General features: G+C 37.4%; 1 protein-coding gene across 5 annotated transcripts in view; it reads left to right on the forward strand.

Annotated features, from left to right (window-relative positions):
• TBC1D32 (TBC1 domain family member 32) overlaps positions 1-4,622 on the forward strand; it is a 70,882-nt gene extending 66,260 nt beyond the window's left edge. For 4 of the 5 annotated variants that reach the window (XM_015858750.2, XM_015858752.2, XM_015858751.2 and 1 more), the window contains one exon: positions 1,294-4,622. In XM_015858750.2, coding sequence (XP_015714236.1) covers positions 1,294-1,413 — 120 coding nt within the window. In that variant the 3' untranslated portion in view covers positions 1,414-4,622. The remainder of the gene's footprint in view (positions 1-1,293) is intronic. The other variant, XM_015858753.2, reaches the window with a different exon arrangement.
• The last annotated feature ends 8,215 nt before the right edge of the window (positions 4,623-12,837 follow it).

Below are 12,837 nucleotides of genomic sequence, written 5' to 3' on the forward strand. Positions count from 1 at the left end.
CAAAGGCATTAGAGAACTGTCCTTTGGTTGAAATACACAAATTTAGGTTTGAGTCTTAGCCTGTAATTTCTCAGCATAACATTCCCAAATGTTGATTACTTTAGTGGAGCAATTTCCTCAAAAGTGGGAATTTAAACCACTCTAAGAACATACACCAAGTTTCAGAAGAAAAGAAAAAAAGAAAAAAAAGCCCCTTGAATATTAATTTTATGTTTTCTTTAGCTGTGTCACAGCTTGAACGTCATACTGGCAGTGATCATTTGCTCTATGAACAAGTTCATTTGCCTGTTTTCCTTACAAGAACTGGTAGTAATTTGTTTTTAAATGTTTCACATGCATTATTGATGTCATGAAAAGATGATTTGGCAGAGAAGAGCTGGTTATAGCTGGCTGGTAAAATCAAAACCAAATATTTTCTTTTTAAAATATAAATGTACTTTTATTTGCACTTAAAAGAACTTGGAGACAACTTTGCTGTCAGTTCAGATGATGTTATGCCTGAGACTTGAAAGAGTGAGTGTTTTTAACGTGTTCTCCTAGTGACAAAACATAGCTGAAAAACTCTCAAAGACCATCTTCTGTTACTCTGTATTTTGCCAAGAAGAAAGTAGAAGTAATGAACTGTCAATGAACACTTTTTTCTCTTTTCTGGGTTGGATGGGGTGGGATATTTGCAGTTCTGATCCTTCTGAGGTACCTTAACTGAATTTTAAATTTATTGCTGGGCCTTTTTTTGAATCCTTTCCAGACATGATGAAAGTGTATAGCTTTATGATTTCCACATATGAACCAAGAACACTGTAACCCGCTACCTCAGTAAGCCCATCTTGGCTATCTTGTCAAGCAGAAGTATTTATCCCATTTTTATTTAAGCATTCATCTTTACTATTGCTTATAAAAATAGTACATAACGTAACATTCCTGGTTTTATTGAGAACCTCATTAGATACAAAAGTCACATTAATAAACTTCAGTATACCATGTGCAGGTATAAGTCTTGAAAAATAATATTTTAGTACCTGACTTGCAATTTTTAAAGCTCACTTTGTTTTCATTATAAATCATTATATCTCTTTTTCTCCAAAAAGGAGATGAATAATGTTTGTTACCACGAGGTTAATTGGAAAGTACTGTCTGGGAGCAGATATGCTTAATTATTAAATTAGATGTATTAAAATGTGTGTATAGTACTGTAAGCAGTACAGAATTAACTCTCTTTAGCAGCCTGTAATTCTTTAAGTTTTAATAACGCATATTGTTTTCTGAGCTAATTTTCTGTATCTATTTGTGCAGGAAGAAGCACTCCATGGATTTAGAGTGAGTGATTATCTAGAATACATGGAAAGCTTGGAGCTGATCTACAGACCAGCGCTAATGAAAGACATGAGGAACATTAAAGTGCAGAACACGTAGAGCGAGCATGACAGATTTTCAAGCTTTGGTTACATTCTGTAAAGGAATGTTGATTATTTCATATAAAAATATGCACTGAAGTCAGACTGTGTATATGTACATAGTGTGAAATAAATAAGGAGGGTTTTCAGAATATAGTCTTCACTGAAATTAAATGACCTAAAAATACAGTATTTTCCCAGACTGATTGCATGCATAGCCTCATTTCTGTTTGGCATAAAGCAGATTCAGAACCCACCTGTAGATCATTGACTTTTCTTCTTTAAAATGCCTAGAACGTGTTTGCAAATCATTTCATTGCTGTCATATTCACGAGAGTGATTCGTATGCATGAGAAGTGAAGAAATGAAAAATAAATCTCTGTCCACAGCTTTTTGTCTTTGTGAATCTGGTTGAGAAAGTGGAGTGATCAAATGCATGGAAGGAAAGAAGGCCGATAATCCTGCCTTACACTTTTTACCGGTGTAGGTAAAATTTCAACGCTGTTGAAGCTGACTGAATTTTAGAGCAAACATGGTTTTCTTGAAGAACACTGTATCCCATTTGCTCTAGGAAAGACAGCTAAGTAAACAATCTAACAGCTTCCTTTCCTGTATTACATTACGTCACTGCTAAGTATTATTTAAGAAATCAAGAAAATTAAGAACTGTAAGTAAAGTATTTGTGCACCAATTAGTAATTGTTTTCTGAATCCATATCTTAAAGCACCCAACTTGACATTCAGTCAATAAATAACAGTAAATTAGATAGCAATATGGGTATAAAATTAATAAATATCATTGTTTTTGATTGAAATTATGTCCTATAAGTGATAATGTATGTTTTTGGCAAGGAGGAGAAATTCCTTGAGCATTTGCAAGTAGGTAGGCTATAGATGGAAGACAAGCAGTTTTCATACTGTCCTGTAACTGTTTTCCATACGGTCATCAGTTCATCATTTCAATAAATGAATGTATCATGTAGAAATGTTACCTTTACAAGGCAATGCCTACATGAGGTGAGATGAAAAGTAGACTTTTAGGATAGATAATGTTTTACCAACTACGGAACTTCACAGTCACATGCAAATAAAACCTAATATTCAAATAGAATAAAAAATCAGGTACAACTTTTGGTAACCAACATAATGAGATGGATGGGGAGGAAAACTGGTCTGTTCAGTATGTAGCAGATAACAGAGTTCTCCCAGTGAAGAAAAAAATTATGAAACAGTTTTCATTGTATACCCTTCAGACTCACCTTAGCGGTCTCTGTCGACTTTGTTTCATTTCCCCTTTCTCTTTTTACTACCCCCACCACAGCAAATGTATGTAAAGCACATCCTAGCAGTCACCAGCTATGAAGAAGCTTCCTCTCCTGTCTCAATCTACACCCTCTCCAGTATCTGCAGATTACTTACTCTTTCTGCTTTGCAAGAGTTTTACTTGCTCACTTCTTGTGTGCTCTTCTGTTCAGGCCTTTTCATCTATGCTTTTAAGAATTCTCTCAGTAGACACATAAATTCCCATTGCTCACAGTCTCTCTCTCTATTTTTTTTCTTCCTTCTCTACTACAAGTAGCATTGTGGTGGTGAGGACTTTCATCTCTTTCTTACATACTACCTCATAAATATAATTTTCCACTATGCTGACTTCAGTAGATTCAATACCCTTTTGTGCAGGTGTAAGGCACCCATCTTTTCTGAAAGTAGCCAAGAAAACAATGAGATGACATTTTCTAGATTGTCTATTAATGATTTTATACCAGGTGATAGAACAGTGCATTAAAAGGCCCAAAGTCAGTCTGGATAGGTACCATAACTGGTCCATAATTGCTCTTTGTAACTGAATAAATTCACCAAGGAAGCTTGTCCTGTGTTGTGAGTTTGCTCCCAAGCTGTTGTTTAGGCAGTTCCTGTCATTTTATCTTCCTGTTTTAGAAGTGGGAAGCAGTCTGCTTAGCAGTCTGAGATAATGGAAGAAAGAAGTAGTGGCTTTATTAAGGATTTTGTATGGAGGGCTTCCTCTATATATGCCCTCTACACTAATATTGAATGTATCTTCTTATTAGGACTGCTTCCTTTCTTTGAATACCAGTTTAGGTTCAGCAAAAGTGTTGCAGTGCTTCAGTTTTATAATGAAATGCCCTGCTCCTGTAGTTATCGTTAAAGAAATTTTTGGTTATGGTATTTACTTCATCTAGCAAGTCAGTAAATTGCTCTGTATCTTATATTTGGTATCTTGATATTTCCAACAAAGTTTCTTCATTTAAAACGAAACAAGATGCATCATCTTTAGCAAAAAGTTACTTATGAGCTGTATTCTTACCAGAATAAGTCTTTTTTGGAGGGTGAAGACTGTCTAGCTGCCATAATTGGTCAGCTGTCTTCTGCAGGAAGTTTAAGCAGTATAAATTCCCCAAGTGTGTGCTAGTTCTGTAGGCACCATTACAAGGTGATGTTCCATAATGAAAGTTAAGCATGAGGCATTCCTTTGTTTGGTTAAAGAACAAAGGAAATAACTACAGTGTCTTAACACCTTCAGTAACATTCTCTTTACAGAATGTTCAGACTTTCAGAAATACTTTGAATAAAATGGGGAATATGATAAATCACAAGACAAAAGAAACAAGAAATGTAGATTTGAGACTTATCCAATATCATCGCTGAGTTACACTAAGCAGTACTGTGAAGTTCTTGAAGAACAACTTCACTAGATAAGTGAATATAAGAACACATGATATTCAGATTATGAAATACATTACAGTCTGTGGTGATTTTATATAATTACGTGTAATTATACCAGAAATATATAATACATAATATACCACTTATAAAACCAGAGAGCTACCAGTGCGGACGAAGCTTTCACCACTAGTTTCTATTTTCCTGTCTATGCATTTCATAAGCACATGGGGTTTAACTTTTCCTCTCTTCAAAAAAGCATTTTGCACATTTTCGTCCTTCTGTGAACGGTGCTGCTTTACTTACATTGATAAAAGAGTCTGGAAAGTATGAGGAAAGAATTGTTAAAACAGCTGATGGAACCCAGTATTTGACACTATGGTTAAAGTATGTCAAGAATTGCATAAATCTGTTCTTTTAACCTTTATAAAAGTCTCTTTTTAAGAAATAACCATGACTCATATTTGGCATATTTTCTAAAATAACCAAATTACAAAAATACAGATTGTGGATAAGCACTGAATAAATAAAATATGTGTTTTTATGATTTCTTTACATTTTTTTGAGAGATTGATATTGGTTGTCTACAGCATTCACAGAGTCAGAATCAAAGAATATCCCAAGTTAGAAGGGACCCACTCCTTAACTCCTGCACTCAGGGCCATGCCCGCTGCCCTGTGCAGCCCGTTCCATGCCCACCACCCTCTGGTGCAGCCCCTGTCCCTGACCCCCAGCTGCCCCTTCCTTGGCACAGCTCCATGCCATTATCTCGGGCCCTGTCGCTGTCACACAGAGCAGAGCTCAGCGCTGCCCCTCCACTCCCTGTGTGTAGCTGCATCCGCCATGCAGACTGTTCCCCACCTTCACAGCCCTCCTTTGGGCGCTCTCTGTTACATCCTTCTTATGTTGGGACACCCAAACCCTCACCCAGTGCTGAAGGTGCACAGCACAGAGGTAACAGCCCCTGCCCTCACCCAGCAGCAGTGCTGGGCCTGGTGCACTGCAGGCTACAGCTGGCACTTTGGGCTGCCAGGGCACACTGCTGGCTCACATTCAAACTTGCTGTGAACTAGTAATACTGTACAGTATCTCAAATGGAAAATCAAAACCACACACACATTCACAGTGCAACTTAAATAACCTGGATGTTGAGTGTTATTGAATCAAAAGAACTGCATGAACGTCTTTCAACATGCAGAGCTGCCTCAAATTTCAGAAATCTATTAAATTGAAAGCCTCCTGTGTTAAGTAAGTGGCTGCGGATAGTTAGATTCAAAATAACCAATCTTTTCATGTTCCATAATTAAACCAGAGATCTAAATCGCTGATCTTGCACTGAACTACTGCTAATTCTTGACTTCATTTTAATGTAAAGCTGAAGCGGGATCAAATACATTACATCAAGAACTTAAAAGCCAAAGGAATGTGCACCAGTCTCCTTCCAACTTGGTCCTAAATACTCAGCACAACAGAAAGGAGGGAAGAAAAAGAAAGAAAGACAAGAAACAAAAGGAAAAAGAAAGGAGACATATCTTCATTTAGATTCCAAGTTGTGCTCCCTGTCTTCCCCCAGTCACTGCACAAAATGCAGTTCATGTTCCTGAAGAAGGGCAGGTTGTACAGTAATTGGCACACTTTCAAAGTAACACAAAGCTCTGTGAGCTTTGTGCCACATCTCTTCAGGCTTCACTGGGACACCACTGTGTAAACCCACCCTTCTGGAGAACTTTAATAAGATCAGGGACATATAGACGGCACTGAATCAAATGCCTTAGTGCTTTAATGTGGTTATTTATGTTCCAACAAGGGGAGGTGATCAGAACAATATGCAGGAAAGCCATTCACTGGAAAATACTACACCACAATGTCCTGCCAGAATGTAAATAAAATTGAAGTGTTATTATTTCACTCACTTAAAATCAATATGTGAAATTCAGGAAGCACTTTAAGAAGCATTTTAATTTTCAGTAGAGAAAACTTTGCTTCCCTTCACCAACTGGGGAAAAAAAAAAAGAAAAAAAAAACCACCAAAAAAAAACCCAAACCCAACCCCACAAAGAAATCCTTACTTCAATGAAAAACCTGGAGATCTTGCTGTAGGTGTTTGAACAGAGAAATACACATAAAAACCTGATAGTCGGGATCAAGGAAGGTATGTGTCACAATGTAATGTCTGCAGATCTCATTCCAGTCTGTATAATTCCAGAAACATCTATTTATCCACTGCAGATATCAATTCCTTTCTCAGCAGCTGATACTTGTTAGGAAATACAGCTTCTATGCTGTACATTTTGGATAACCCTGGGACCAGCTAAATTGCTGCCACTGTATTCTTCATCCCCTAGCAAATGAAGAGGTTCTGCAGAACTGACCCTTAATATCAACGAGTTTCAGCAATATTGCATCACATCAACGCAAAAAGGTACACTGCACAATAATGAGGAAGATGAGTTGAATACAAATATAAAGCCCCACAGCCCAAGCACTAAGTGCTGCTACTGACAATAGTGCTTATTACATTGCCTCCAGCTATTCAATCAGCTGCAGTTTCCCCATCTGCAAAACAGCTCCAGTAGCATACAGCCCATGAAGGAGCTGAAATGATTAATTAGAGAGTATTTGTAAAACATCAAGTGCAGGATAATTCTATATAAATGCTAAACATTAGTACCTGATAATAACATAAAATTCTATTGTGCACTGTAGGAAACAACATCAACCATGAGTATCTCCTTTGGATCAAGCACAGACTAGAGACAAATGACCATTTTAGCGACAGATATCCAAAGACAAACAGATGCCAAGTTACCTTTGGTTTGAAGACACTCTCACTCAGCCTTGCTGGCTTATATGTACTTGCAAATTTCTCTGTATTCCAAACTACACATTTTTACTTCTTTTTTTTTTTTTCAAGGAAATAAACATGGGAAAATTGTAAAATGAATAGCTTACTTCGGTATCTGTAAGCCTTCTAAGATGTCTACATTTTTTGTCTCTTTGTCTATTTGTATTTTTTCAGTTCCTACAGTTTCTTTTTCGCTAAATTTCATCTTTGTCATATTTACCTTACAGCCTTTTTTTCCCTCCTCTTTGTTTTTAGATGTCATTGTCTCCAATCCTTGAAGTGTCCCCAGTCTGGGCACTGAAAGATAAGGGCTTCCATGCTTGTAGCTAACAAGTAAAACACATCATGATTTAAAGGAAACAATAAGAACAAAAAGAAACAGGGGAGCACTAAATAAAACCACAACTTGGAAAAACTGAGGAGCCAGCTGTAGGCAAACACAAGACCCCAAATAAGCTATCAGCAGTCCTGACCTGGTCTCCTACTGCAGGGAGCTTGCAAAGTACTGCTGTCTCTGCTTCTTGCACCCTGCTATGCGTGAGCTGGGATGAGACACTGAATCAAACATTTGCATTAAGCTTAAGAGACATTTCCAGACCACCTTCTACTGCCACTTCTGCAGCATGACTCAGCCATTTGGGATGAAATCAGCAGTGCACAGAAGTAATTTTCATTGGTTCGTGTCTGTCATGATGCCTTTGACAGTTATTTTACTCCTGAAAACTCTGAGCATCTAAAAAATGCAAGTAATGTTCACCTGGTTGTGTAAAGATGACAGATCTGTAGGTAGAAGCAGTCAGCTTCCTAATTACCATATATTGTGCTCATGCAACAAGGCAAATATCAGAAGTGGAAGTAACTAAAAGAGAAAAAAACATTGCTTGCATTTGGTTAGAAAAAAAGCAATCCTGGATCAAAGTCAGGACGGTTACACTCTGAACTCCATTTTTCATTGTTTTAAGATGTCCAACTCATACAGTCACTAGGTGAACAGATAACCAGTCTCGGCTCCTCTAAATCACTTTGTGTTGTCTTAATGCCCAGATAATCCATAGCAATATTCCACTGATTTCAAAATAAACTAAATTTGGTTAATGTTAAGCTCAGGCTATGGCAGGTCCCTCTTTCATTAGATTGAGTTAGAGCAGCTGCTTCCTAGGGAAGAAATCTGTGGGTCTACGAAGATGTGCGAACAAAAGCATATTAATGGACATCATTACTAAATAACAACCCCCGAAAGCAATTATTTCAAACTACATTTCCTAAGGAATCAGGCAGGCTCATCAGGCTCATCTATCTGCCCAGGGCAAGGACACCTAACAGGACCTGAACCAGCAGAAACTGAAACACAGCCAGTAATATAGGAGGAATTGCAACACCCTCCTTAACAACATTTCCAGATGACCCAAAAACTGATGGAGTGGTAAATAAAGACTAAGACAAGTAGGTCGTGGAGATTTATCTGGGTCAGTTGGTGAAGCAGGCTAATTAGGATGCACGCATCTTGATATAGCCAACAGCCAGACTGTTCAGGCAGAATTAGCACCAGGTTTAAGCATGAAGGACTTTGTTGTGAAGGGTGGGGGATAAGGCAAATTTGCTATTCCAGGTTCTACAATCCAAGATAACTCCATGGCAAGAAGACAGTAATAACAGAAAACGTTTTTCATTTCAAATTATAATATATCCCATATTGGGTTACAACTGTAGGTACAATTTGAACTAATCTGAGCAGATAGAAAATCAAAACTTGTTTGAAACATACAATCATTATATTAGCATTTATTTGCTGTAAGGAAGTCATTTGATGAGCCGCAACATTTGTACCATTTCTGCAAATCAGTGAATTACATTCATGACGCCATTTCTGGCATTTTATCTATGAACTGACCACACATAAATATACAGAGGTGCAACTCTTATTTCAAAGCTAGAACACTGCAACTAGTTTCCAATTATTTCAAATTCTGTTCCCAGACACATAGGGCATGTACTTTAGGATTCCACTTCTGATCAAATTTAAGTTAACACAGAGCAAGTCTTTTAATTTCAAATCATGAGTAAGTATCAGTTTTATTGCTTCAGCCAACAAGGACCATACAGAAAGAGTCAAAATGCTGAAATGCACCTTCCCTGTTTGTACAATATCAACCAACCAGTAAATTAAAGAAGCAGTTTGATTCTATTTCAGTAGGGAAAAAAGTATCTTAAAGCTTAAATACAAATGTACTTGTGCACAGGGAGGAATCAGCATGGCTTGAAAAATTAGTTTAGATGGGGTTAAATTGGGCACTGACACTTGACTAATATTTCGTCAGGTTTGTCTCCTGCTTAGAAATAGGACAAGACAAGGAGAACACATGAAATTACCCTAGAACAATGAATGGGGAAAGCAGGCATTTCTATGGTAGACCTTTAAAGAAATAAACATAGCAAAAACAAAAAAATCTCCAATGAAAATAAACCATTTGAAAGAAATGCATGTTTTTCTTTTCTCTCAAAATCTTTTATCCGATCTTGGTTTGTTTGTTTGTTTTTTTTCCCATGTTCTAGGTCAGAGAACATCGTGGTATCATATTCATCCATTTTGTGGGAGCTATCTGCATTTAAAATGGACCCTGCTTTAAAAGTGTTTCTTTAAATTAATACAGGCACTCATAAACCAACACAAAGATCTGTATACACAGCAGCATCCCTCTGTACCATGCCTACATGTAAGGTCACTGCTGTAAGAAAGTAAGATTTCTAGTAAAACAGGATTCTGAGGGTCTAATCATGCTGGCAAAGTTAAAATTAATTGAAAGGAGAAGGAGGGCTGAATAACAAAATCCATATGTCAGCTGTTCTCTAAAGCTGAAGATGAAAGGTTCAAGCAAAGCAGTAAAAAAGATGAAAAAAGAGAATATAATCATTTAACTAATTGGGCCCATTTTGTCATATTTGCATTCATCTAATTGAATTTCCCTCTTCTCTAAATTCTCGATTGTTTAGATAAAGTACCTTTCATGGAATTACTGTGACAACATCCTGCAGCACAAGTTTCATTGACAAGTCTTTCTTAGATTAACCTTTTCCTGGTTTGTATGACCTCATGCTGTGAACAACCCAATATAGTGCCACAGCCTGCGACATGGACCTTATAGCTGCAGCTTTAATGTCCATGTGCACTTATTCCCCACTTTGATTTGAGGTGGCATTTAGTTATGATGTCTCAATTTTGCTCTATCTATCTATCTATCTATCTATCTATCTATCTATCTATCTATCTATCTATCTATCTCTAAATCAACAAAGACTTCTTAGAAATTAGGAAACCAAGGTTTGGAATAAATACAGTTTTGGCAAGGAATTCCTTCCAAGGACATTATGTACCCATGAAACCAGTTGGACCATCTGTCTAAACCACCTGGGAGTAATTCAGATACTCTTAGGAAATTCATTATGTACAGATCATGGAGGCAAGGGGAAACCATAGTCTTTTGTAGGCACTTTAAACTTCTTGGAATTCCAGGAAAATAAAATCTAATGAGTTTTCAGCTCATTTGGAGTCAAACTCTATTATCTCTTACTGAAACTAATCTTATATCTTGAATAATTGTCATCACCTTCAACGTGCAGCAGACTTGAAGCTTCCAAACCATCCTGCACTGCAGGAGTGGTGGAATCTCACCATCGTGCATGGCAGCTACTCATCTGGATTTATGGTGCATTGCTGCTGCAGACTGCACTGGGATTTTTCTCAGTGCCAACTGCCTTTCATCAAAGCTTCAAGTAGCCACTGACAACATAATGGAAAACTGACATGCTATGCTGAGGAGTATCATCCTCCATCTGCAAGCTGCTATCTCTATTGGCCCCAAAGTAACACTATATTAAGATACATCATTACCTTTAACAAATATATATATATATGTGTTTTGATAGTATTGGAACAAGTGGACTCTTAAGATCTCGGTTTTCTTCTAATAGAGTTTAATCTTAGGTAAAGTTCCTAGTCAGACTTCAATATGGAGAGTAAGAGCTTATAACATTCAGCAGAAGTTTTAGCAAGCATACTGTGATCACTTGTGAGGTGACTGTGCAGTTTGATAGATTGCAATTATTATCAGTTAAATGTTCAATTCTTTCCACAAAGTAATCAGGCAACAAAATTGAGCTCATTATGCAAATGCAGACAGTGAACACTGCGTGCACAGTGGTGTAGCAAAGATGCTGCATTGGCAGCAAGATTCTTAAGGTACTGAGAGAAACCAGAATTTAAAACAGTAAATGTAATAATAAAAAACAATTAGAGGGAGTGTAAACATTAGGTCTGAGAATAAGAAATTAGAAAAGAAATAACTATCAAATTAGTATGCCAGCATGAAATTGGAAAGCAAGGCCCTTCATAAAATAATCAGAGCACAACAAGGACAACCAGAATTTAAATTTGCAGTCCCAATAGATAGGAAAGTATCATCTACTTGCAAGAAAAAATCCATGCCAACGGGTATACGAAATCAGCAGAGCTTTCACCCTCCCATAGAATAAAGTCTTCTGTGCAGTGCTGTCTTGTGTTTATGCAGCTGACAGTTTCTTGATAGAACCATTTTGATAAAACTGACAGTGTGTTGAGCCTCAGGCATCTCTGCAGAAACATCTTAGAGAGAAGAGTTTTCCGTAAACCCAAGGCAGATATTAAAAACCCTTGTTGGCCCAACTGAGATGAAGCTCTTCTCATTCTCCCAGTCTGGCTGCTCTGGGCAACATCAGCAGGAGCGAAAAAGAAAGTACTCGTCTTGTAATATTAGACAGTGATGCCAAGGCTGTAAGCCAGCAAAGTATGTCTCGGTCATGCCTGGGAAGACCTTTAGAGACACAGAGACACATGAGGCTGTGCTACGTTAATACAACCTCCTGGCGTGACTGGTCATCTTTGTGCACATCTCCATGTCAGTCAAGCCATTTCCAGCCTCACGAAGAGCAAGCTCTAAACACCTTCTTACTATATAGAAATGCTTATGTAGTTTCTGGTATTAGAAAAATAAAAGACAAGCAAACAAACAAAAGGCCACCAAAAAACAACAACAAAAGAAATCAAACTGATGTCCCAGCTCAATTCATCTCTTTAGGTAAAGGAATTCCAACACCACTACAGCAGATATCACATCCAAGAAGCCAGCTTAAATGCAATCATTTCAAAGCTTGAGCACCTAATACCTGGCATCCAATTCAATACAATGCATTCAATTTGCCATAATCACTTAGGGCTTTCCACACATTTGGAATGACCTAAGATGCAGATTTTACACCGTGGGTGGGTGCCCTCAGCATTTGCTTACTTTCATTTAGATTTTCTGGTCATTTACCATACTGCTTTTCAATACAATCCACGAGTTTAATCCACAGACAACCAACAATTTATCTCAACTGCTTTTTTTTGCAAAGCAAAAAGCGGTGAAAAAAAAATATAATTAGACTCACTCACACAATAGTGAAGAGTTAATTCAGGAGATTTTGTTGCTGAATTCTTTCAAAGAATGACTAAACTCAGCTCCTCACTTTGTTTTTGTGCATGTCTGCAAGAGCTGCTTTTTCTATTTTTGTGAATAGGGAACACAGTTTTAGAAAACCTTTTCTGAAATGCAGCAGTGCAGCACTCCACCTGCTCTAGAGCTGAAAGGTGCAATAACTTGTAGGCAGCGGAGGCCATTCATCAGAAGATTTCACAGTAGAAAAAGATAATCAACATCACGCACCAAAAATAGGGATTAACTAGGCACAAAATTTAATAAGGAACATTTTTCCTTACTATTTTTCCTTAGTAAAGTGAAAGCCAAATACAAGCTGTAGAATTTGGTATAGCTCAGATGTTTAAAAAAGAGGGATTATGGAGAAGTTATCTTAATTTCTCAGATTTCCCAAATAATACCAAAAA

The sequence above is a fragment of the Coturnix japonica genome, chromosome 3 (assembly GCF_001577835.2).
Source record: "Coturnix japonica isolate 7356 chromosome 3, Coturnix japonica 2.1, whole genome shotgun sequence".
Taxonomy (NCBI): Eukaryota; Metazoa; Chordata; class Aves; order Galliformes; family Phasianidae; genus Coturnix; species Coturnix japonica.